The 27,133-nt window shown below is 40.7% G+C and overlaps 1 protein-coding gene across 1 annotated transcript in view; it reads left to right on the top strand.

Annotated features, from left to right (window-relative positions):
* Positions 1 to 17,466, top strand: part of LOC117090826 — a 51,776-nt gene extending 34,310 nt beyond the window's left edge. The window contains exons 6-7 of the mRNA XM_033223472.1: positions 13,897 to 13,941; positions 17,345 to 17,466. Of these exons, the coding sequence (XP_033079363.1) occupies positions 13,897 to 13,941; positions 17,345 to 17,466 (167 nt within the window). The remainder of the gene's footprint in view (positions 1 to 13,896; positions 13,942 to 17,344) is intronic.
* Positions 17,467 to 27,133: the final 9,667 nt, after the last annotated feature.

The following is a 27,133-nucleotide window of genomic DNA, read 5'->3' as shown; positions in this document are numbered from 1 at the left end:
CTGTCTCTACTAAAAATACAAACATTAGCTGGGTATGGTGGCATGCTCCTGTAGTCCCAGCTACCCAGGAGGCTGAGGCAGGAGAATCGCTTGAACCTGGGAGGCAAAGTTTGCAGTGAGTCAAGATTGCGCCACTGCACTCCAGACTGGGCAACAAAAGCATAACTCTGTCTTAAAAACAAACAAACACACAAACAAACAAAACACTAATGAATTCCAAACATTCCTTATGGACTTTACAAACATGTTCCTCATTTGTGAAAAGGAGAGGAGTTGAGAAATGACTATCTCCTGTTCCAGATCACTTCCCAGGAGCCTAGCTTTTGCCTGTGCACCTGAGGTCTGAGCAGAGCATCGTGTCTTGTCTTGAGGGGGAAGGTGTTCACTCACCTTTTCTGGTGACCTTACTGAGCTTACTGGTACTCCACATATGCAAGCTCTGAAAACTTAGGTGCCCAAGGTTATGTTGCTGTGAATTTGCCTGGGGTATAGAGTACCTTAGAAGAGGTGCCCATTTCATAGCATGAATTCAATGTCTTTCAACAAATTGTGACCAGGTATTTTCAGAACTGATGCCAAAGGAAACAGAGGTTTGATTTCAGAGATAGAGTGCTGCAAACAGTGACCCTGCAACCTGAGCGACTGATGTGACCACGAGATGCAGAGTAATTGGACCTCACCAGGAGACTCGTGTGTTCCCTTATAGAGAAGCCCAGAGACACTCCTTGACCTGTCCCTGCTTGCACACCATGTGCCCAGCCAGCCTGAGCCTTTCTGCTAGGGTGTTAGTTCAGCTAAATCCGTGTCACAGAGTAATGGAAGACCAGGTACCCTCTACAAAAAACCAGAGAAATATATATTAGAAAGTCTCTAAACCATTATATTTAAAGTGGGTTTCTTCTAGAGAACACAGAGTTGGGTCTAGTGTTTTTATCCATTCTGACAATTTCTTTTAATTGATGTCGTTAGACCATTCACAAGTAAAGTGATGATTGGCATAGTTGAATTAGTATCTACCATGTTTGTAACCATTTTCTGTTATTGCATTTGTTCGTTTCTTTTTTTCCTACTTTTTCTCTTGCCTTTTCTGATTTTAATTGAGCATTGTATGTGATTTTTAAAAATGGAATGTCATCTTCCTACTGCCCTCTCTGCCTTTAAAAATTTCCCTTTTGTCAAAGTAGCCCTGAAGGGGTATTTAGATTTTAATCATATGTTATGGAATAAATTTCCTGGTTTGGTTTACATGGAGTGTGAATGTGAGGGTTAACTTACTTAAGATTATGTAACAAGTAGGGCATTTTTATGCATTTTGAAAGGTGGTTTGTGGTTTCCTAAGATGCTGGCTGAGTAGAAGATGTCACAGTGGAAGGGAAGGCGAATTTCAGTTGAGGTTATTCAGGTGAGGGACCAGCGTTCCAAGCAGCACGACAGTGTACAAAGGCTGACTCCAGAAGACCTGGGGTTAAATGTCTCCTTCACATTGAGGTTGAGTGCTGAATGTGTCATCAATAGAGGTATTGCCGCACAGGGTGGCTGGGTTCTCTGGGGCTGTTACTCTGGTCTTCCATGGTACATTCCATGTGTTAATGGACATTTATGAGTAAGCCCAGAATTTTAACCTCTATGTATACTACTTCTCAATGAAAAACTAAGTTGGCAACTGCCTGTACTTTAGAACTAAGAGAATCTTTGGAAACGTTCATTTTGACAAGAGCATTGGCTAAGAGAAATACATTGCTGAGCTTTCTTCAAATTTCCTGTTTTCCTAAACTTGCCTACATTGTTCTTTTCAGAATTCAAGAATGTTTCCTGTTGTTTAATTACTGATTCCAGCAGTCCTGTTAATTCTTTCTCCATGTGTGCTGGTTATTTAGTTTTACAAGATTGAAAACACCAATGAATCAGAGAATGATTGGTGACAAAGAAATGATGAAGACAAAGTCAATTTAATGATGTAGCTATTAAGTTACCTGGGGATTTCTAATATAAGAGACTGAAGAACTTGAATAAAAGCTGTGTTGAATCTGATTTGCAAATAATTATATATTTTAAAATCAGATGGCTTTAAGATGCTCCAATAAAGTCATCCATCTTCCAGTCATCTAAACTCTTGCCACTCAAAGTGTGATCCACAAGAGCTAAGAGAGCCTGAGTTTGGATTTAACAATATCGTACAAAAGGGATAATGCAAGGGACATTTTAGAGATAGCTTCAATAGCACTCCGTAATTAATGGGATGTGATATATGACTGAATGGATATCCCATATATTTTCAATAAGGTTAAAATGTGATACTGAAGCTTCGTAGTTTAGGCCAGCGATTCTCAAACTTTAACGTTAAATGTAAGCCCACTGGACTTCTTGTTAAACTGCAGATCCTCATCCAGTAGGTCTGGGCAAGGGGTGGTGAGATTCTGCATTTTTTTTTTCTTTTTTCTTTCTTTCTTTTTTTGGAGACAGTCCCACTCCATCACCCAGGCTATAGTGCAGTGGCATGATCTCGGCTCACTGCAACTTCTGCCTCCTGGATTCAAGCACTTCTTGTGCCTCAGCGTTCCAAGTAGCTGGAATAACAGGCATGTGCCACTGCACCTGGCTAATTTTTTTTTTTTTTGTACTTTTAATAGAGACAGGGTTTCATCATGTTGTTCAGGCTAGTCTTGAACTCCTGACCTCAAGTTATTTGCCTGTCTCGGCCTCTCAAAGTGCTAGGACTACATGCATGAGCCACCATGCGTGGCCTAGATTCTGCATTTCTAACAAGCTTCCAAGTGATGCCCATGCTGTCAGTCATGGAGCTTGGAATTTAGTACAGGACACAGGTAACAAAAAATATTATACCAAATAATTTATGGTCACTAACAGACAGGTACTTTGAAAGACAGGAATAATCCTCTTCTTAAAGATTCTTGGCAATATTGTTTTTATATTGTTTTTATCAAAACACACCTCTGAATTCCCAAAACAGCACTCCATAAAGAACATTTTCTGTACTACCAGTTGTAAGTGGGAAGTCTGCTTATGTTCTGTTACAGGAATATTATTTGTCTGTGATGTATAAGTGTCTTAATGTTTCCATAGACATTGTTTTAATATTAAAAACCAAATGAAAATCCCAACAACCATGGTACTGACTCAAGAGGGAGCTTAACTGTCTTAGTTCTTGTTCTCTGGGAAATAGATTTTGAACCAGAGATGTGCATGCAAGAAGTTTCTTGGGGAGAGTCATTGGGATCAGTGTGTATGGTGTGGTGTGTGTGTGGTGGATGGAGGGAAGGAAGCATAACCAGGCAGAGGGAAGATATAAACTGTGATGATGCACAAACACAGCCTCAGCCCTCACACAGGGACACCTGGAGCTGGAACAATCCTTCAACATTGTCCCACAACAAAGTTATTGTACCCTGTCATCATTGCCTGGATGCAGGCTGCCACAAGGAATGAATGTGACCCTGGGGAATTCTCTTTGCGGGCAGTTTCCCAAGAAAGATTCAGCTGGAACCATCAGCAGCTGGGGGAGTACCATGGGGCCCACAGCATCCATGACATCAGCTGATGGAAGTGAAGTGACTGGGAAGATGTACACGGGAAAGCAAGTCAGAGAGCATGATGGAATTCTCAGTTCGGCCAAAAGCATGAAAAATCTCCACCGACCTTTGCTGAGAGGGGGAGATGCCTGGCAACCTGTATGGTGTCAAGGTGCTGAGCTGAAGTAGGCCAGGGTTTTGGAGCGCTGGCTCGTAAGAGTTCATCTACTGGCTTTGTAGACACCAGTGGACTTGTGGACCATTCTGCTAGCTAAGGGCAAGTAGTGGATCATGGCGCTGAGGTCCAGGGAGAAAAAGGCCCAGAATCTGAGCAGGTTTTCCAACCCCCAGGAACTGCTGAGTACCTGGATTCTGGTTCAGTTTGTAGTTCTCTCCAGCAAAGAGGCACCAAACAGATTGGGTAACACCCTCTGGTCACTATTCCTTCTAGTTATGCGGGTACATGTTTTGGAAACTACAGTTTTTGTCTTTTTCAGGCAAATAAGGATATAACTACTTTGTGGTCGTAATTGGAGAATGGAAGAGTTGGCCCACTTTCCTTGTCCCAGGTCATGTAACTCATATTCATTTATTCAGCAGCTATTTATTGAGTGCCCACTTTGTGCCCAGTACTATGTTAGGTGCTGGGTGTCCTGGAGTGACCCAAGCCAACAAGGCTGCTTTATTATGGAATGACAGTGGGATAGGCTAGTAGAAGAGAGAGAGATGAAATAATCATCCAAATAAGGAAATTTCATTAGCTCAGTGAAGGCAAAGGACACTATTAGGGGGTGTATAAAGAGGGCATTTAATATGGATTTTGAAGATGGGGAAAGACTGAGGATGTGGTAGTAATTTGAGAGAGATCTCAAGAATGTGTTGGAGCTGGTGAAGATATAGTTGGAATGTGAAATAGGAGACAAAGACCTGGCTTGTCTTCTCAGCTTTGACTTATCGTGTTACTTTCACACTAAAGACTTAACTTCTTTGAGCCTCAATTTCTTCATCTGTGAAATGGTGCGGTTATAAGACTCAAATGAGATAAAATAGGCAAAAATGTTTTTCAAATCCTAAAATGTTAGTGAAAGCAACTTTTCCTATTAATTATTCTAGCCCATGGATTCCTTCTCTCCCTTCTCTTAACTGTCTCCTCCTCATATTTCCTGTGCTGGGCTTCGATGCTGAGGTTTAGTTAGTAGTAAAATGTAGTTACCTTCTTTTAGCCTGTGGCTTTCAACATTTTTGAACAATACCTAAAGTAAGAAATACTTATGTATTTTGACCTACTACTACTACTACTACTATTACTACTATTACTATTACTACTACTACTACTACTACTACTTCTTCTTCTCCTTCTCTTCCTTCCTCCCTCTCCCTCTTACACACACAAACCTGAAAAAAATATTTAAGGAAATAATTCTCATTATTTGTTACATACTCTGATATTTTCCATTCCATTCCATTCTGTTCCCCAAAAAGTACAACTCAAGATCCATTAAATGGATGTCACTGCTTACGAATGAATTGCAACTCATAATTTGAACATTGATTTAGATAATATAATACCTCAAATGCTTTGGAAACCTTTAGGGGTCACACAATTTTTTTTTAATGTGGGTATGTGTGAGGTCTGTTGTACAAGGAAATTACTTCTCTTTGAGACTGATTATTATTAATGTTCATTTCAAAACATCTATGGTGCCTATGGCAATGACACTGTCTCCCAGATTTGGCAAAGATGTGATCCCTCAAAAGGGCTCTGTATTCCCTATAGTTCTGACATCTCTGAGTCAACGAAGAACTGTGGCAAAGGATCTATATCCATTAACCATTACTATGATGATACTGCATACCAAACAACCCCAAAACCTTGGTGGCATACAGGATTAAGATGTACTTATTTATCTAGTCAGCTGGGGCTTGGCCAGAGCTCTGCTGATCTTGGCTGGGCTCACTCAGTATCTTGGAGTTGGCTGGCCCTTGACTGATCTAGGTTGTCCTCAGTGGGAGCAACTGGGATGACTCAGCTGTGCTCCATAAGCCTTTCCTCTTCCAGTAGGCATAGGAATGTGCTTTCTGGCACATTCTCATGACAGTGGTGGAGGTGCCAGAGAAGGGACCAGTCCAATCATGCAAGTACTTCAAGCTTCTGATGGCAGCGTATTTGCTAGTAGTTCATCAGCCAAAGACATGCCACATGGTTGAGCCCAAAATTAAGAATGGGGTAGAATGTCTTATTCTCAGTGGAGCAACACTGCTAAGTCACATGATGAAAGGCTGTGGAATTGGGGAACTGTGAATAATTGGGGCCAACGACACAATCTGTCACAGCCTCTCTATCTCATGTACATGATCTCTTTCACCCCAAAGAGGCCATTTTTTCAAGTGGGCTCAGATCTGAGTCCTTTGCACTGGGCCAGGAATATTTATCTGAAAGAGACATCATGCTTTCCTCCTCATACCCTGGGTAGATTGTCCTCCTTTTACCTATTCCAACCTGAAGTTGCCTATAAAGGCCCTCTCTTCCCCAGTGTACATCACTTTAGGAAGGCAGACATTTGCAGGCAGCCTGCTCGGCCAGCGTCTGAGATGTGCCTGGGTCTACCTGCAGCCTAGCTACAGGCAAAATTTATATTAAGCCATAACCCACACTGTGTTTTTTACTCCTATTTTTCAGTTCTTCCTAGGAAAAGATTTATAGCATTGTATTATAGTAGTTTTAGTTGATTCATGAAATTAGATATCTAAATGAGATATTTTAATGCATAAAACTATTAATAGTACAGTACATGTCAAAAATGGCCTTTTGTTCCAACCTTTCCCTGAATATTTAGCTCTAAATTCCTGGTTGTCTATTGGACGTGTTCCCACATGTTCCCACAAGCACCTGTCCAAACCACTTCTGTGTTCCCTGTTTCAACAAGCTGCGTCATCATCCATCCTGCTTCTGAAACACAGAGCAGAGAGTCATCTTTAACCAACCACTCATTCAAAGTCATCATCCCTCAGTTCTTTTGCTCTTGTGAATAATGGCTGGCACCATTATTCAACCAGACACTGAAATTGTTCTTTGTTCATTTACTGGGCCAGGTTCTGTGCTAAGAACTGGGGATGTGAGGGTGACTAAGACATGACTCTCTCTTTTAGAAGCTCAATATCTAGCAAAGGAGGTGAACTGTGAACATATAACTCACAATATAATGTGCACCTATGAACACAGTGTTCTCTTCACCCTTCCCACATCTAATTGCTCATCAATTCTTGCTCATTCTGCCTCACAAATGTCCCTCAAGTCTATGCTCTTTTCTTTAGTTTTGTGGTCATTGCCATGGATCAAGTCTTTCTACTTTCTTGCCTGTGCAGGGGCAGTAGTTTCCTGGCTGGCCTTCCTATCTTCACTCTTTTCCCAGTCTGTTCCAACCCCCAGCCCCACCATGTGTTGTCATTGCCTAAAACACTGATCTGAATCTGTGATTCCTTGGCTTATAAACCATCATGGACTTGGTGGTCCTCAGTAAGTTGAACATAGAATTACCATATGACCCAACTATTCCACTCATGGGTATATATCCACAATAATTGAAAACAGGTATTCAAACAAAAATTTGTGACAAATGTTCATAGCAGCACTAGTCATAATAGCCAAAAGGTAAAAACAGCCCAAATGTCCATCCGTGGATGAATGGATAAACAAAATGTGATATAATATATTCATACAATGGAATATTATTCAGCCATAAAAGGAATTAAGTACTGATACATGCTACAACATGGATGAACCTTGAAAAGATTGTGCTAAGTGAAATCAGCCAAGCACAAAATACCACATCTTGTATGACTCCATTTATATGAAATAGAGTAGTCAAATCCATAGAGACAGAAAGCATATTAGTGGTTGCCAGGGGTGGGGAGAATGAGGAATGACTGCTTAATGTGTACAGGGTTTCCTTTTGGGGTGATGAAAATGTTTTGGAACTGGATAGTGACGATGGTTGCACATTATGAATGTAATGAATGTCACTAATGGTAAATTTGATGTTATGTACATTTTATCACAATAAAATAAATGTATGTCCTTCTATGCCCACAAAACCCATCAGTGATCCCTGACAACCTGTAGTTTGAGTCCAGATTTCATAGTGTGGAGTTCATGCCCCTTACAGTCTAACCCGGCCTATCTTTTTAGCTTTGTTGCTCCCAAGCATCCTGCATTCCAGTTCTTCCTAGTGTTATTGTTAACATTTTTGCTTATGCTGATCCCTCACCTGGAGTGCCTTGTTCCCCTTCTCTCTTGCTTGGTGAAATCCAAAGTCTGGTTCAGATACCAATTCCTCCTCAAGGACTTCCGCATACCCCATGCTTCTTCCTGTGTGATCCCATAACACCTTTTTCAGATGGTTAGCCACCATGAATCATAGTTGAGGGTATATCTCTGCCTTGCCAGATGGTGGGCACCATGCAGGGAAAATGTCTGAATTGAATTTGGATCCCTCTAGCCTTGTGTGTGATGCATAATAGTTGATCAATATTTATTGAATTAAATAACTTGATTATTTAAGTGTAGGTTCTATCCTGAAGCTAATGCTGTGTCCCCAATCCTTAATTTTAAACGCTGTATGATCACTAAACTTGTACTTTGATTACAATCGTTTTTGTTTATCTTCGTCTAATTATGATTAATTGTCTTAGCTAATAAGAAATTTCTTCCTAGTTTGCTTGCACCTGCTCAACCCAAATATTTGTTTTCTTGGCAGTTTGAGCACTCACTTTGCTTTCACCTGTTTTCAAGTTTGCTAACAGTGCAGCTGATGTTCTCTCCTCTCCCTTTCCTATGCAAAGTCCCTTGAAACTTTAACATTTAACCACTTTCCCTGTGCTAGGGGAAATGTGACAGAGGATGAGTCTTCTACTGTTTTATGGAGGATCTTTGGGTCTTAGGATGACATAGTTTGCAAAGAGATTCTGAGTAGTTATCACTAGGAGAAATAAAGTAGTTTTCCTTATTTAATCTCAAGTCAGGGAGTCTTCACGTGTCGTTATTTTAATTGCCTTTGTTATTTTTTCAAGTGTCAGATATATTTTTCTTATTAATTAAAATGCAATTACAACATTTTAAAAGTTATATTGAAGTGCTTTTAAATGCTTTATATTATTCATCTATACTGCTAGTGTCAAATTTCAACATAGTAAGGGCTGTTAAAATGTTTTTGAAAGCTTTAAAAGGGTCAATATTTTAATATTGTGTGTCCTGAAATGCCACTTTACTTTGGAGCCTTCCTACATAGTAAGCAGATTAGTGAAGGTTCAGGAAGAAATTGAAGGTACCATTTTAAATGTATGTATAGAACATTTTTTATTTTTATTTTTGAGTTGTAGTCTTGCTCTGTTGCCCAGGCTGGAGTGCAGCGGTGTGTTCTTGGCTCACTGCAACCTCTGCCTCCCAGATTCAAGTGATTCTCCTGCCTCAGCCTCCTGAGTAGCTGAGACTACAGGTGCCCATCACCACGTCTGGCTAATTTTTGTATTTTTAGTAGAGATGGGGTTTCACTATGTTGGCCAGGCTGGCCTCAAACTCCTGACCTTGTGATTCACCTTCCTTGGCCTCCCAAAGTGCTAGGATTACAGGTGTGAGCCATTGCACCCAGCTTAGAACATTATTTTATAATGCGATTGAGTGATGGAACAAATATTGACCAGAAAGTCAAAGGCTTAACAAGGAGCAGGAAGACAAAAAATTAATGCCTCTTTTCCTTCCACCCTACCCAACATTTGAGCTTTTTTTTTCTTTCTAAATCTGCTTCACATCTTGAGAGACAAATTGCTGTATAAGTTCAGTTGTACTATTTAATGAGAAATGCTTTTATCCTTTGTCTAAAATTCACAGAATAGTAAGCTAGAAAAATCTGAGTTTTCAACTTTTTTTTTCACTTGTTTTCTCTGATTCTTTGGTGGATATTTCAACTCTTGGGAGATCTCCCTCCTTGAACCTCTTCAGACATGGGTTCTGTCCCACTTCTCTGTTCTACTTCTTCTTTTCTTTCCCTAATCCTTCTTCATGTCACTTAAATGTCAGTGTGTCTCAAATGCTTGTCCTTGGCTCCCCTCTCTTGCTCTGTCTGCTTTTCCTGGTCTTGTTCACTACCCCTATTTCACCTGTAATCTGTATTCTGTACTTTGGTCTCAGACCTCCAACCTGAACTTCTCTGACTTCCTTCTAGACATTTCCATCTGGGATGTCCTGCAGGCACTCTGACTCAGATTAGCCAAAAATCATCCTGTTGTCTCAGTTTTTTTTTTTTTTTTAATCTGTCCCTTCTGGGAAATGTGGAACTGTTAATCTGACAGTTTTTAAAATCTGTGCCATCTGCATTTTCCAGAAGGGACAGATAAAAATTGGTGAATGTATCCAGTTGCCCAAGACAGAATCCTAGAAGAATCATAGGCTGTCTTCTGCCCTGCTCCTCACATCCAGGTAGTAAGCCTGTCGATTCTATCTCCTTCTATCCCCAATCTCCCTGCCTTGATTCAAACCCTCGTCACCTTTGACTGGACAATTACTTTGTCACTTGTCTTCCTTGGAGTCCCTCTGATTTTCCATACGGCTGTTGGCTTAATCTCTCTAAAGCGCAAATCTGGTATGTCACTTCCTTTTGTAAAACTTTCTAGTGGTTCCCAATTGTACTGTCTAGAGAACAAAGTTTATTCTCTGTAGTGCTTCATGATTGGGCCTCTGCCTACTTGTTTTCAATATTATCTTCGATTACTCCTACATACTCTTCTTTCTCTCTCGTAACTACAAAGGTGGGCCTGATTGTGAAGGCTTTGGATGCTGTACACCATGAACTTGACTTTATGGAGGGTAGAGCCACTGCTAACTTTGCATTCAAGGAGAGTGAATTTCAAAATTGGAAAAAGCCTTTGAAGGCCACTGAGTTCACTTGCTAATTCCTGATAAGTGGATGTCCGGTCTCTGAACACAGACTGCCAACCTGCCCGCTGTTCTTTGTTCTTCTTTATAAAATGAAAACCATACCAACTTTCCCACAAGCATATTTAAAGTCTAAAGTGCCATTAAATTCATCAAGGGCGATTGTCCTACCTTTCTCTTGGATTCCTTTGCTTTTATGGTTTCGGTAGGAGTTTTTCCTCCTCTGTGGGTCTTTATCCATCTATGTCTATTTTGCTCTTTTTGCCCATCTGCTATGATCAATTTGTATCTATTCTTCACTCCTTCAAGGACTGTGGATTTTAATATAAAGAAATAAAATTCAGCACTCAAAACTTCCTTTAAAAAGAAAAAGGCAGAAAAGATCATGAGGATCACACCATACCCCAAAATGTCCTAAACAGGCTCTTTGGATCAGAGATTGGCAGTTGAGGGCCATGTGGTGGGTTCTTCCTTATTCAGCCTCCAGCTTGTCTACCTGTGATGCTCTGATTCAGAATTGCACTGTTCATGGAAAGATTTTGGCCCCAGAGTCACCTGCCTGTGGTCTTGGCTCATTCAGAATTAGAGTAAGGCTGACATTGAACTGTACTTGGATGTGAGTTGTTAGTGCAGATGGTGGCCTTGGTGTGTAATGCTTGCCATGTGACTGGTGCCTGGGAGCAGATGCCTTCTTTCTGCACCAGATGACACTCCAGTCTTCCTCAAAGGCACAAGTGCAAGTGGAGAGAGGCAGTCTGGAGCCAGCAAGGCAAGGGGAGGCATAACCTTAGAGCTAGTCACCAGCATTCTATCCTCTCTGGAAAGAATTGCTGGGGATGTATCCTTAGGTGCAAGTCCGGGATTTGGTTCCTGAGAGGATTTATTCTTTTCAAGGTTTTGATCCCATAATGATAGCTGCCAGTTATATCACTCTAAAGAATTGACAGTGGGCCGGGTGCGGTGGCCCACGCCTGTAATCCTAGCACTTTGGGAGGCCGAGACGGGTGGATCATGAGGTCAGGAGATCGAGACCATCCTGGCTAACACAGTGAAACCCCATCTCTACTAAAAATACAAAAATTAGCTGGGCATGGTGGCGGGCACCTGTAGTCCCAGCTACTCGGGAGGCTGAGGCAGGAGAATGGCGTGAACCCGGGAGGCGGAGCTTGCAGTGAGCCGAGATCGCGCCACTGCACTCCAGCCTGGGTGACAGAGTGAGACTCTGTCTCAAAAAAAAAAAAAAAAAAACAACAAAAAAAACCCCATAGAATTGACAGTGTGCTTTCCCACACATGATCCTGTTTGATGTTCATACTGGCCCTGTAAAGGAGGGGTGTTGGTTTCTTAGGACCACCACAACAGATGACCACAAGCTGGATGACCTAAAACAACAGAAATCTATTCCTTCACAGTTCTGGAGGCCAGAAGTTTGAAATCAAAATGTCAGCAGGCTCTGCTCTCTCTGAAGATTCTAAGGCAAAATCCTTTCTTTCCTGTTCCAACTTCTGGTGGACTACTGGAATTCTTTGGTTTGTGACATTACTCCAGCTTCTACCTCTGTCTACACACGGCCTTCTCTTTGTGTCTGTCTTCCCTTTTTCTGTCTCTTATATGAACACCTGTCATTGGACTTAAAATCCATCCTAATTCAGGATGATCGAGATCCTTAATCTTAACTATATGTACAAAGACCCTTGTTCAAAATAAAGTCACTTTCTGAGGGTCCAGATGGGCATGTATTTTGGGAGACACTGTTTAACCCACCACACATAGGTGTTAGTATCCTCGTTTGAGGATATGGAAACCTAGAGAGGTTAGATGCTTTGCACAGAGGCACACTGGACCATGTACTCTAACTCAAGTTTTTGGACACCAAATCTTACATGCTTTCCACTACATCATATTAGTCTCTCAGTATGTGGGTGTTTTTGTGTGGTGAGAATGTTACTTTCCTTTCATGTATTTATTTAGCACCTACTACACGCCTTATGAAATGTATATATTTTTGTTCAACTAAGAACAGACTGAAAAATTGGAGCTTTCTTATCTTCCTGGCTGAGACTAGAAACAGGAGAAAGCAAATCAATAATGAAGTCTTATCTTGGCTCAGTCATGTCATTTCTTTCTCCTTGTGCTTCTCTTTCCCACATCTTCAGGGATATCAAGAGGGACCGGACAAAGCTTAACTTCTAGGGTTATGTGGTCGGTGTGATTGAGCTGACTTGGTAAGACCTGAGACCCCTCCCACATGCCTGCTAAACAGGGGCAGTGCTGCTTCCTTCATTCCTTGGACAGAAGGTACCTACATGCCAAGCCTAAAACTTGAAAGGAAGTGTAAATATGAACAACTTTTTCAGTTTCTTAGCACATTTCTTAGGAGGGCCAGGTGAAACTGTGCTAGAGGTCAAGGTTGTGACGTACCATTTTGAGCCCGTTTCCCCATGGAACACCCTGTGTCTGTTGCTGACCCCTTCCCTGGGCCTCCCCCCGGGGTAGTTTTCCATGCTCCCTAGGTTTTCCTTTCTTCTTCCCCTCATGTGAAGACTTTATAGTCTCATGTGCTACTTTGTCAAACATTTGTTTCTTTTTATTTATGTAAACATTTTATGAAAGATTTCAGACATGTGAAAGGGCATAAAAACAATATGATAAGAACACACATACCCAGCACTCACCTGCAGACATCAGACATGACTGATAGATTTGAGGCCCCCATGTACCCCTCCCCTCCCCCTCAGAGGTAACTGCTGTTCTGACTTTGGAGTTTGCCTTTCCCATGCATTTCTTTACACTCTTACTTCATTGCCTCTTTTCTTGTGTGACACAGTCTTGATCCCAAAGGAACACTGGACTTCAGCAGGCTTTGCAGAAGGTCATTTGGAGTGATGTTTAGGAGAGAGATCTGGGCTAATATTCATTGAATACGTACTATGTATTGCCTTCTGCGTTTTCCATGAGCTTTCACTGACAGCAGCCATCTCTGTTTGGAGTAATTATCCTTGTTTGACAACCAAGAAAATAGAAAGCAGAGATGGTGAATAACCTCTCCAAAGTCTAACAGTTAATACCTATTTGACTTCATCATGTGTTTCTTCTGAAATTGAAGCTCCTTTCTTTCTCAATGAGAGGTGAAGAGGGTGCTGGTCAGGAGTACTGGCTGTACTGGCTGTGTGACTTAGACTGAGTGCCCAACCTCTCTGATCTTTCCTCTTCTCTAAAATGAGGAGTATTGACTCAATCCCTAAGGCTTTTCCTGTTTTAAAATTCTACGCATCTCTTACAAATCTGTGAATATAAATACTTTATGCTGTGGAGTCTCATTTCAGGCTCTTCCCCTCTAGTCTTGTAAGATGTTCAGGTAGATATCACTTTATCACTCAGAACTTCTTTTTGGTTACACCTATGTCAGTTTGCAGCTCTTCTTCTGTTCTGCAGGCATGCAGGAAGATTTCTATGCATCATCATGGGCCAACCCAAGAGGTGAGAAATGCCAAATACTCAAGCTGGCTTGCCCATCTTCTCCTTGCCATCTGTACCTTCTGGGCTTGTTTGGGTAGTGAGCCAAGGTGGAGAAACTCATCAAGGTGGAACATGGTCCTTTCTGGGTAAAGAGAGATTCAGGCTAAGTTTGAAGTAGGCACCTCCTGCTTCTCATCCTACATAACTTTCTTCCTTCTTCTTTCTCTGGGAGAGTTCTTTCTCTTGCCGGTTTGGTTACCAGGGACTTCCTTAATGCCTCCGGCCACTAACGGCAAAGCCTATCTTTATGGTGCCTTTTGCTCCATCCCTCCTTTTCTTTTTCTATTTTTCCAACTCCTAACTCTATTTTCCCCCACTCCAAGCAAAACCCCAATTCTTCCTAGATCCTCAGTGGTGAAGGAAGGAAGGCATCTGTCTAGAAGGCATGAACAAATTTTGGCTGCTTAAGCCCTAGGCCTATGTCTCATCTCTTGGGCTTATTTCCAGTGGATCCTCAGCATTAGGGGTTCCCAAGACCACTTCCAGGTTTGGTGATTTGCTAGGAAGACTCACAAGGCTCAGCACATAGTCCTACTCACAGCTAAGATTTATCGTAACAAAAGAATACAAAACAAAATCAGCCAAGTTTCCAGAAAAGGTGGATGGAGCAAAGTCTGGAGGAAATCAGGAACAAGTTTTGAAAGTTTTCCCAGAGTGGAGTCACACAGGATGAACTTAATTCCTCCAGCATTGCATTGTGACAACATGTGTGAAGTGTCTTCCAGTGAAGCTCCTTGAAGACTTAGCATCCAGGGATTTTATTGGCCATGTAGGTACCTCTGCTTAGCACGTACCAAAATCCCAGGAAAGCAGGTGTTCAGCACAAACCACATTGCTTGCACAAACTGTTTAGGCACAGTGAGCCATTCTTATCAGTTAGAGATTTGAGAAAACCTTCCTGAAATCTAAGTTCTTAGATGCCAGTGATGTGCCAACCCTGTAAGCAAGCCTTCCTAAGGAAAGGAATCACAGGCCTAGTTATGTTGACTTTTCTGCACAATCCTAGTCTTCTTTCCCTACCTAGGTCCTAGTTTCTCAGCTATTCTCTGAATCTCTCCCCACCCACCCCTACCCATGGCTCCAAGGCTGCCCTTCTTTGCTTCTGGGCTTCGTTTCCGGAGCTCATAGTGGAAGAAGCTATGACCTCCTACCCTCCAGTGTACTTGCCTCTCCTTCGCTGAGCACACAGAGGCTTTATTATTAATCACTAGGGGAAAGGGGCTGTAACAAAAGTAATAGAAACCTTGCAAAGTTCCCTTAATTGTGAGGATATCCTGCTTCCATTTCTTCCTATTAAAAAGTCATTTTTATAAGGTGCTGGAGGCTTTCCAGATGATTCTAGATGCTGGGATTTTCAGGACTCAGTAAACTAACCCACCAGAGTTTGGATCTAGTTGAGAGGCAGGTACAGATGCTCAGCATATGGAGATGAAAATATCACCTTTTTTCCTGATAGAGCTGTTGGGAGACTGTGGCCCAAATTGGATAATGCTTTCCTCTGCACTTTCCATCCAGGCCCCAGAACTACCCACCTCAGGCACAATTTGAGCCAATAGAGCAGCCACCAATATGTGCTGGTCCCAGTGGAGAGGGATGAAAGGAGACCAAAATCTCTAGTGCTTTTGACTTTTGACTAGATTACCTTTTCCCAATTGAAAAGCAAGGCTCCCCTGGCAAGGACAGGAGACCAGAGGATCAGTTATTCTAGAAAGTTCTCCACATGAAAACCCAGAGACGTGAGGACAAGTGCTCACTTCCCCGGGACAAGTGCTCATCTTCAACACTAGTGATACTGTAGTCAAAGGAAAGTGCAGGTGGGCTCTCGCTCGGCTGGCGGAGGTTCAGGCCTCCCAGAACCTGCTCAATTTCTCACTGGATCAGGCCTTAGAAAAACAAGGAGAAGTTCTAATAGCACCTACTACACGCCTATGAAATGTATATATTTTTGTTCAACTAAGAACAGACTGAAAAATGGAGCTTTCTTATCTTCCTGGCTGAGACGAGAAACAGGAGAAAGCAAATCAATAATGAAGTCTTATCTTGGCTCAGTCATGTCATTTCTTTCTCCTTGTGCTTCTCTTTCCACATCTTCAGGGATATCAAGAGGGACCGGACAAAGCTTAACTTCTAGGGTTATGTGGTCGGTGTGATTGAGCTGACTTGGTAAGACCTGAGACCCCTCCACATGCCTGCTAAACAGGGGCAGTGCTGCTTCCTTCATTCCTTGGACAGAAGGTACCTACATGCCAAGCCTAAAACTTGAAAGGAAGTGTAAATATGAACAACTTTTTCAGTTTCTTAGCACATTTCTTAGGAGGGCCAGGTGAAACTGTGCTAGAGGTCAAGGTTGTGACGTACCATTTTGAGCCCGTTTCCCCATGGAACACCCTGTGTCTGTTGCTGACCCCTTCCCTGGGCCTCCCCCCGGGGTAGTTTTCCATGCTCCCTAGGTTTTCCTTTCTTCTTCCCCTCATGTGAAGACTTTATAGTCTCATGTGCTACTTTGTCAAACATTTGTTTCTTTTTATTTATGTAAAATTTTATGAAAGATTTCAGACATGTGAAAGGGCATAAAAACAATATGATAAGAACACACATACCCAGCACTCACCTGCAGACATCAGACATGACTGATAGATTTGAGGCCCCCATGTACCTCCCCTCCCCCTCAGAGGTAACTGCTGTTCTGACTTTGGAGTTTGCCTTTCCATGCATTTCTTTACACTCTTACTTCATTGCCTCTTTTCTTGTGTGACACAGTCTTGATCCCAAAGGAACACTGGACTTCAGCAGGCTTTGCAGAAGGTCATTTGGAGTGATGTTTAGGAGAGAGATCTGGGCTAATATTCATTGAATACGTACTATGTATTGCCTTCTGCGTTTTCCATGAGCTTTCACTGACAGCAGCCATCTCTGTTTGGAGTAATATCCTTGTTTGACAACCAAGAAAATAGAAAGCAGAGATGGTGAATAACCTCTCCAAAGTCTAACAGTTAATACCTATTTGACTTCATCATGTGTTTCTTCTGAAATTGAAGCTCCTTTCTTTCTCAATGAGAGGTGAAGAGGGTGCTGGTCAGGAGTACTGGCTGTACTGGCTGTGTGACTTAGACTGAGTGCCCAACCTCTCTGATCTTTCCTCTTCTCTAAAATGAGAGTATTGACTCAATCCCTAAGGCTTTTCCTGTTTTAAAATTCTACGCATCTCTTACAAATCTGTGAATATAAATACTTTATGCTGTGGAGTCTCATTTCAGGCTCTTCCTCTAGTCTTGTAAGATGTTCAGGTAGATATCACTTTATCACTCAGAACTTCTTTTTGGTTACACCTATGTCAGTTTGCAGCTCTTCTTCTGTTCTGCAGGCATGCAGGAAGATTTCTATGCATCATCATGGGCCAACCCAAGAGGTGAGAAATGCCAAATACTCAAGCTGGCTTGCCCATCTTCTCCTTGCCATCTGTACCTTCTGGGCTTGTTTGGGTAGTGAGCCAAGGTGGGAAACTCATCAAGGTGGAACATGGTCCTTTCTGGGTAAAGAGAGATTCAGGCTAAGTTTGAAGTAGGCACCTCCTGCTTCTCATCCTACATAACTTTCTTCCTTCTTCTTTCTCTGGAGAGTTCTTTCTCTTGCCGGTTGGTTACCAGGGACTTCCTTAATGCCTCCGGCCACTAACGGCAAAGCCTATCTTTATGGTGCCTTTTGCTCCATCCCTCCTTTTTTTTTCTATTTTTCCAACTCCTAACTCTATTTTCCCCCACTCCAAGCAAAACCCCAATTCTTCCTAGATCTCAGTGGTGAAGGAAGGAAGGCATCTGTCTAGAAGGCATGAACAAATTTTGGCTGCTTAAGCCCTAGGCCTATGTCTCATCTCTTGGGCTTATTTCCAGTGGATCCTCAGCATTAGGGGTTCCCAAGACCACTTCCAGGTTGGTGATTTGCTAGGAAGACTCACAAGGCTCAGCACATAGTCCTACTCACAGCTAAGATTTATCGTAACAAAAGAATACAAAACAAAATCAGCCAAGTTTCCAGAAAAGGTGGATGGAGCAAAGTCTGGAGGAAATCAGGAACAAGTTTTGAAAGTTTTCCCAGAGTGGAGTCACACAGGATGAACTTAATTCCTCCAGCATTGCATTGTGACAACATGTGTGAAGTGTCTTCCAGTGAAGCTCCTTGAAGACTTAGCATCCAGGGATTTTATTGGCCATGTAGGTACCTCTGCTTAGCACGTACCAAAATCCCAGGAAAGCAGGTGTTCAGCACAAACCACATTGCTTGCACAAACTGTTTAGGCACAGTGAGCCATTCTTATCAGTTAGAGATTTGAGAAAAACTTCCTGAAATCTAAGTTCTTAGATGCCAGTGATGTGCCAACCCTGTAAGCAAGCCTTCCTAAGGAAAGGAATCACAGGCCTAGTTATGTTGACTTTTCTGCACAATCCTAGTCTTCTTTCCCTACCTAGGTCCTAGTTTCTCAGCTATTCTCTGAATCTCTCCCCACCCACCCCTACCCATGGCTCCAAGGCTGCCCTTCTTTGCTTCTGGGCTTCGTTTCCGGAGCTCATAGTGGAAGAAGCTATGACCTCCTACCCTCCAGTGTACTTGCCTCTCCTTCGCTGAGCACACAGAGGCTTTATTATTAATCACTAGGGGGAAAGGGGCTGTAACAAAAGTAATAGAAACCTTGCAAAGTTCCCTTAATTGTGAGGATATCCTGCTTCCATTTCTTCCTATTAAAAAGTCATTTTTATAAGGTGCTGGAGGCTTTCCAGATGATTCTAGATGCTGGGATTTTCAGGACTCAGTAAACTAACCCACCAGAGTTTGGATCTAGTTGAGAGGCAGGTACAGATGCTCAGCATATGGAGATGAAAATATCACCTTTTTTCCTGATAGAGCTGTTGGGAGACTGTGGCCCAAATTGGATAATGCTTTCCTCTGCACTTTCCATCCAGGCCCCAGAACTACCACTCAGGCACAATTTGAGCCAATAGAGCAGCCACCAATATGTGCTGGTCCCAGTGGAGAGGGATGAAAGGAGACCAAAATCTCTAGTGCTTTTGACTTTTGACTAGATTACCTTTTCCCAATTGAAAAGCAAGGCTCCCCTGGCAAGGACAGGAGACCAGAGGATCAGTTATTCTAGAAAGTTCTCCACATGAAAACCCAGAGACGTGAGGACAAGTGCTCACTTCCCCAGGGACAAGTGCTCATCTTCAACACTAGATGATACTGTAGTCAAAGGAAAGTGCAGGTGGGCTCTCTGCTCGGCTGGCGGAGGTCTCAGGCCCTCCCAGAACCTGCTCAATTTCTCACTGGATCAGGCCTTAGAAAAACAAGGAGAAGTTCTAATATTGGCATGTCCTGAACACACACTCTGTGCCATGCCTCATCTGTGGACATCTATTAATCCACTAGAATGCAGTTTACCTGTGGGCAGGGAGTTCTTCCTGTTTCGTTCACTGCTGAGTCCTCAGCACTAAAATAGTGCCCAGAACATAGTAGGTGCCCAGTGGATATTTGTTGAATGAATCAGTTATTCCACTGAGTCTTCAGAACAGCCTTTTGAAGTGCTAGATGAGATATTGGTTTCATTTTACGGATGAGAAATCTAAGTCAGTGAGATTAAATAATTTGCCCAAGACATGGAACCCAGTAAGTGGGTGGGCAGGGATTTGAACCAGCGTTGTCTGTTTATAGTCATAGGGGTCTTCGAAAACCATGCCTGCTTGGCTTGCCTTTAGAATTCTGGATATGGCATACTATACTGGCAGGGAGTTTGTCTTCTGTAATTTTTGCTCAGTGTCAGCATTGGAGCCCAGTTTCTCTGGACTCCATATGGCCACAAGGGTCTCTACCCACTGACCAGAAACCCACAGGCCTGGCAGCACTATCACCCCAGGAGCTGGTGGGTGCTGCTCCTGCAACAGATTTGAGTAACCTTTTTTCTTATTTTGAAGCAGTCGAGCCATAATAGAAACAAGGTAGGCATATTTCCACCAAGCAAAAAGATTAAATGGACACAGCTAATTCACACTAAGGATCAAATGCTCCAGAGGGTATTTGATACTCAGGTAAGCAGAATCTCTAGTGCTTTTAACTAGCCCTTGCTGTGCTAGCCCAGCTCTCCAGCTCCTTACACATCATTCCCCTTCTGCATCCACAGTCACCTGTTTACAAATGGCAGACTTTAAAATGGGCAACTCTTGCCGGAGCCCCTTTACCTCCCCCAGTCCTGCTGCAGGAGTTGCTGGTGTCTGGTGTCCTACTCCCTTTTCAGTTCACTTGAGGTAGGCTTGGGTGTTTTATTTCAGATCGTGTGGGCTTTCATGAATTGGCCTTGAATTTTGCCACCATTTATAACCCCATTTCTTCCATTCATCCATCAATCCTTCTTTATTGAGGACATGTTGGGTTTCGTGTTATGATGTCCTGGCACTATAAGGTGAATATACTTACTCCCATAGTCACATGGAGAGGTTGTTTTCTGGGTTTTAAGCAAAAGGCCTAGGAACTACTTTAAAAAAAATTTCTTAAATAGAAGACTGTTATGTATCTCAAGTCCCTTTAGGATTTGATTCTTGCCTTTGTTTCCTGTTGGGGTAGAGAATAGCAGGATGTAGTACTTGGGTGAACACTGTCAATACTCATATTTTTCCATTGCTACAATTCCACAAGATCTCAAGTAGTGTGTATCTAGGCATTCTGCAAGTAAGAACTTGAATATCTTCTGCTATTGTCATTTTTAAATCCAATTTCATTACATTAATAACATTCATGTTTCTATCATAAAAATGGTTCTGAAAGGCAGCTAATATACAGTGCAATGTGGCATTAATGGTGATTAACTACTTAGATTTGTCTAAGATTCTCTAACAAAACAGTTTTGGAACTGGAACTTAGCTATCTAGGAACCCAGCTCAACATCCTGACTCCCTCCACAAGAAGTTTACTTTGCTGTGCCGTCAGGACATCAGTGAAGTGTTTATGCCTCAGAGTTTTAAGAAAACTCGAGGTTTTGCCAAATGTTTATTTTGTCTCAGTACATTTCTTTTTATAAGTAAATAAAGCAATTTGACATTTTTACTCACTTTAATTATCCTTCTCAGATAGAACACTTTTTCCTTGCAAGCTCTAATAACAATAATAACAGTATAATCAAGCAAGAAATACCATTAACACACATAGTCAGCAATGGTTGCTGAACTCACCTCTTGCATCCTCAAGTAAGAGTGTGAGCAAAGGTGTTTGTTTTTGCTTTATACATAATCCGCACATGTTTGATTAAATGATGCTCCAAGGAAGCATATAAACAAAAATGGTCACCTGGTAATTACCTTAGCTGTCCATGGCTGTTAGAAGACTTTTCCCACAGTTTAAATGCAGCCTGCAGTTAAGTATATTAGGTCTCCTTAGAGGCTGACTTGATCATGGTATATAGTCCTTTCAATGTTCTGTTTAATTCATTGTGCTGATATTTCATTGAGATTTTTGCATGTGTATTCATCAGAAATATTGGCCTGCAATATTCTTTTCTTGTAGTGTCCTTATCTGGCTTTGGTATTAGGGTAATGCTGGCCTCATAAAGTGAGTTTGGAATTGTTTCTTCTTCAATTTTTTAAAAAGAGTTTAAGAGGAATTGGTTTTAATCCTTTAAATGTTTGATAGACTTTACCAGTGGAGACATCAGCTCCTGGACTTTCATTTGTTGGAAGGTTTTGATTGCTGATTCAGTCTCCTTTCTTGTTATTCTTCTGTTCAGAGATTCTATTTCTTCATAATTCAGTCTTGGTAGTTTGTATGTTTCTGAAGTTTATTTCTGTTAGATTATTGGTGTATAATTATCTGTACTGTCTTATGACCCTTTGTATTTCTGTGGTCTCAGTTCTAACACTTTCTCATTCATTTATAATTTTATTTGAGTGTTCTCTTATTTTCCAAGCCTAGCTAATGATCTGTCAGTTCTGTTTATATTTTCTTTTCTTTCTTTTTTTTTTGAGACAGGGTTCTGCTCTGTCACCCAGGCCGGAGTGCAGTGGATCATAGCTCATGCAGCCTCAGCCTTCCTGGCTTAAGCAATCCTCCCACTGCAGCCTCCTGGGTAGCTGGGACCATAGACATAGGCTACTGTGTCTGGCTAATATTTTTAATTTTGTTTTTTGTAGAGACAAGGTCTCGCCAGTCTGGCTTTGAACCCCTGGGCTCAAGCGATCTTTCTGCCTTAGCCTCCCAGAATGCTGGGAATTCAGATATGAGCTACCACGCCTGGCCTTTGTTTATATTTTCAAAAAAACAGTTCTTAGATTGATCTTTTCTATTTTGAAAATTAACTAATATTTTATAAATAATAATTATGTATATTTGTGGGGTACAATGTGATGTTTTGATATATGAATACATTGTAGAAGGATTAAATCAAGCTAATAGATATATTATTCACCTCAACTGGTTTTTTTTTGTGGTGAGAACATTTCAAGTTTATTTTAGCAGTTTTGAAATATAAAATGTGTTTTTATTAACTCTGGTCACCAGGCTATATAATAAATCTCCAAAATGTATTCATCCCATCTAATTAAAATTTTGTACCCTTTGACTAATATCTCCCTTTACCCTAACCCCAGCCTCTGGTAGTCACCATTTTACTCCCTGTTTCTGAGATTGACTTTTCAAATATTCTACATATAAATAAGATCATGCAGTATTTGCCTTTCTGTGCTTGGCTTATTTTACCTAGCATTCTGTCCTCCAGGTTTATCCATGCTGTTGCAAATGATAGAATTCCTTTCCTTTTTAAAGCAATATAGTATTCTGTTGTCTCTGCTCTTATTTCTTTATGCTTTGATCTTATTTCCTTCCTTTTGCTGACTTTGAGCTTAGTTTATTCTTTTTCTAGTTCCTTGAGGTATAAAGTTAGCTTCTTTATTTGAGATCTTTCTCTTTTTTCTTAATATAAGCATTTATTGCTATAAACATCCCTCTTAGAACTCCTTGCTGCATCCTATGAGTTTTGGTATGTTGTGCTTCCATTTACATTTGTCTCAAGATATTTTTATATTTCCCTTTTGATTTCTTCTTTGACCCATTGGTTTTCAGGAGTGTGTTGTTTACTTTCCACATATTTGTGAATTTTTCAAATTCCATTTCATTATTGATTTCTATTTTTATACTATTGTGGTATAAAAGATACTATTTATACTTTCAATATTTTTAAATTTTTAAAGACTTGTTTTATGGCTTAATATGTAATCTATCCTGAAGAATGTTCCAAGTGCAACTAAAAGAATTCTGCTGCTGTTGGACGGAAGTCCATTTGGTCTATAGTGTTGTTCAAGTTTGCTCTTTTCTTACTGATTTTCTGGGAGAATAGACTGTTTATTATTAAAAATGGTGTGTTGAAGTCTTCTACTAGTATTGTGTTTCTCTCTATTTCACCCTTCATTTCGGTTACTATTGCTTTATATATTTAGGTGCTAAGCACTGGGTACATATATATTTGCAATTGTTGTATCTTCTTGATCATTGACCTCTTTATCATCATATAATCATCTTATTTGTCTCTTGTGCCAGTTTGTAATTTAGTCTATATTGTCTGAACACTCCTGTTCTCTTTTGGTTACCATTTGTATGGAATATCTTTTTCCATTTTTATACTTTCAGCTTATGTGTGTCCTTAAAGCTAAAGTGAGTCTCTTGTAGGCAGCATATAGGTATATTTTTTCTTTTTAAATTCATTCAGCCACTGTATGTCTTTTCATTGAAGAATTTAATCCATTTACACTTAAAGTACTTATTGACAGATAAGGACTTACTACTGCCATTTTGTTCATTGTTTTCTGACTGTTTTGTAGTTTCTTTGTTCCATTCTTCCTCTCTTAACTGTGTTTCTTTGTGATTTGATTTTTGTTTTTTTTAGTGGTATGCTTTGATTTCTTTTTTCGTGTGTGTAGTAGATACACAAAATATTTTTTCATCTTTTCCTTTAAGGGAGGTACTTTATGGCTTCTCTTTGGCATATGCAAATTGCCAGCCTCTTATTCTTGTGCTTTGGGGCTATTAAGTCAAATAAGGGTTACCTGAACACAAGCACTGTGATACCATGATGGTTAATCTGATAATTTAGACAGTTACTAAGTGACTAATGGGCAGGTAGTGTATACAGTAGTATGAATATACTGGATAAAGGGATGATTCATTTTCCCAGGTGTAACAAAGAGTAACAGCACAAGATTTTGTCATACATTCAGAATGACATGCAATTTTAAACCTATGAATTGTTTATTTCTCAATTTTTCATTTAATAATTTTGGACCATATTAGACTATGCATTACTGAAACTTTGGAAAGCAAAACCATGGAGAAGGGAAGCTACTACAGTTATACAAATGTATTTTAAGCTGGTAACAACTTTACTTTGACCATGTGCAAAAACTCTATACTTCCCCCACTTCACACGGAGGCTGGATCCATGGGTGATGGACTAGAAACTGGTTCTGAGGGAGCAGTCCTGGAAGCTGAGTGGGGAGCTAGTGGGACAGGTCTGGACCCTGGATCTAGTGGAACATGGGGCTTCAGCAGTCAGCCTGTCTCTGTGGGTGCCGCCCTGGTCCCTTGGGCCATGGGAGCTGACCTGGCACTGGGGCAGGTCTGAAGCCTGGAGTTGAGGGAGTTGGCCTGAAGCATAGGGCTGTGGAGCTGGTTTGGCACTGGCATAGGCCTGGGGTGTGAGTTCATGAAAATAAACGTGGATCCTTGGGCCATAGGGGCTGGCCTGGGGCCAGGTTTCACTGGTGCTAGGGTCTGTGGCCAAGTTGGGTGCCCACTTCCTTTCTCTTCCACCATTCAGAGGGTATCTGCACTGTGCTGTCTGGGCTTGGGAGAGGGTAGTGTGAAACTGTCCTTCTTACCCTCTCTCAATGTGTCTTCTTTCTGTGCTACACCTAGATGCCATAATCTCTCACCTGGATTCCTTGGTTCTTGTGAAGGTATTTTTATGTGTAAATTATTGTTTAAATTGATGTTTCTTTGGGGGGACCAGCACTGGAGTGTCCTGTTCTGCCCTCTGATGAACATCATTCCACCACGCTGTATTTAAATTTATATGCCAACATATTTGGCTCTTTATTTGGTTTCTGAGTGCCTCTGGGTCAAGAACTTTTTCTTATTTCTGTATTTTCAGTGTCTTGCACAGTGCCTCTGCATAGTAGTTCTTCAGTGTATTTGTTGAATTTAATTGCTTTACTTGATTTGTTGTGGCTTTGAGTCGTAAATGCCATACTTTTATGTTAATGGTTTTACTAGTATTTCTGAACAACAGAAAATTTGATATTTTTGTGAAACTTAAAATGGTATAATTTTCCTGAATTTTTATATTTCCCATAGTGAGTTCACATCACAGTTAGACCTTTCAGGGAGTGTGGGTGTAGTATTAAGTTTGGCATCACAATTCTGTTTTTATAAAAATCTCAAAGACATGTTGACTCTCTTAGATTCGAGTAATTAGCAGATATTAAAAATGTCATGTCATGAATCTCTGTGCCTGTGATAGCATCTAACATGTGAAAAACCATCTGTTCAGGTAGCTATTTACAATGTGTCAAGTAGCTTCTCTGTTGAAACCAGGAAACAACCAAAATACAATGACAAAAAACCTATTTAAAAAAAAAACCCATTCACACAATCATTTTTAAGCCTAAAAATCCATATTTTGTTACAGGAAGATTTTTGAAATCATTTTTTGGATTACATTCATTTAATTACAAAATTATTCATCCTCACTTTCCTCATCAAGGATGCAAGAATATCCTGAGAGGTATGCATTTGTAATTTTAATACAAAGGAAAGATGCTAGTGATCTAGCTGGCTCCTGAAATTGATCTGAACTCTTCATAAACAATGCAGAAAGGTAAATAGGATATCATGAAGATAATAGAAATGTAATTGTTACTTTGGTGTTATGATCTAACAAGGAGAGTTTATAGTGTAGACATCCCACTGGGGTGGAAAGAGGACACCCTGGGGTTCCAGTCTTGCCTCTGCCCTTACCAGCTGTTGTCCATGGGCATGTCCCATAGACTCTGAGCCTAGTTTTTCTGTTTGTGAAATGAGGCTGTTATAAATTTGCATAGAGTTTTTGTGATGCTTAAAAAGGATATACAAGGTAAAGGATTATTATAGAAGGGCAGATCATCTGGATTATAGATTATTCCTAGGAAATCATTAAGTCAGTTCTTTGGATATAGTTAAGTGTAGATGCATTTTAGAATGATATATTTTCACTCATTATATCTAATATGACCTCTACCTCTCCCACCCGACAGCTGCATTAAGTTGCTTGAACTTAAAACACCTACCACAAGCCATCTCTTATGGAAGCCTAGGAGTCAGAGGCAACATTATAATAGTTGGTTATAAGATATTTGCTTAACATATATTTCCAGTAGTAAAATAAACTGAATTTTATTGAGTGCTATTTGATATACTTTCACATGATTTTTTTCTTAGCCAAATCTAAAGTTTTATGAGTTACCATGTATTGATTCCAAGTAATTCAGCATAGAGGTTGTTCATTATGCAGACAGCAAAGAAACACATATTATATTACTTTTAGAATTTATAAAAATGTTTGTCTCTGGTTAAATATTGCAATAACTATGTAACACAGTGTTTTCCCTTTTTGCTTTGGCTACCAGGATGCTCAAAACTCAATTTTCAATTATAGAATATTTTAGCCAGTGTCAGTGTTTCTTAGAGGGCTGTCCTTAGACTACTGCCATCAGAATCACCTGGAGTGCTTGTTCATGTGGACTTGGGTTCTTACCCCAGATATACTGATGTAGAATTTTTCTATTATGGGCCTGAAAATCTGCATTTTAGACAGAACACTTTATTCTTAGGCACTAAAGTTTGAAAATTACTGGCCTAAGATTTCAAATTCTTTCTTCTTCCTCCCGTTACATGGGTTTTGATTTTCTGCTTCTATCTTAATAGCTATGTTGGCTAACTTATCCTAAACCATCCATAGCCTTTTTGGAAGTATGAAGGGCAGAATAGCTGAAAACATAAAAGTTCAATGGGAGAAGGTTATAGAAAGCAAGACAGAGTGAAACTAAAGAAAATAGTTTCGCTAGTTTCCTTGTTTTCTCTTTCCTTA

Source organism: Trachypithecus francoisi, unplaced genomic scaffold (genome assembly GCF_009764315.1).
Source record: "Trachypithecus francoisi isolate TF-2019V2 unplaced genomic scaffold, Tfra_2.0 Lachesis_group11, whole genome shotgun sequence".
Classification (NCBI taxonomy): Eukaryota; Metazoa; Chordata; class Mammalia; order Primates; family Cercopithecidae; genus Trachypithecus; species Trachypithecus francoisi.
The sequence above is the reverse complement of the archived record's forward strand: the minus strand, read 5'-3'. Positions and strand labels throughout refer to the sequence as shown.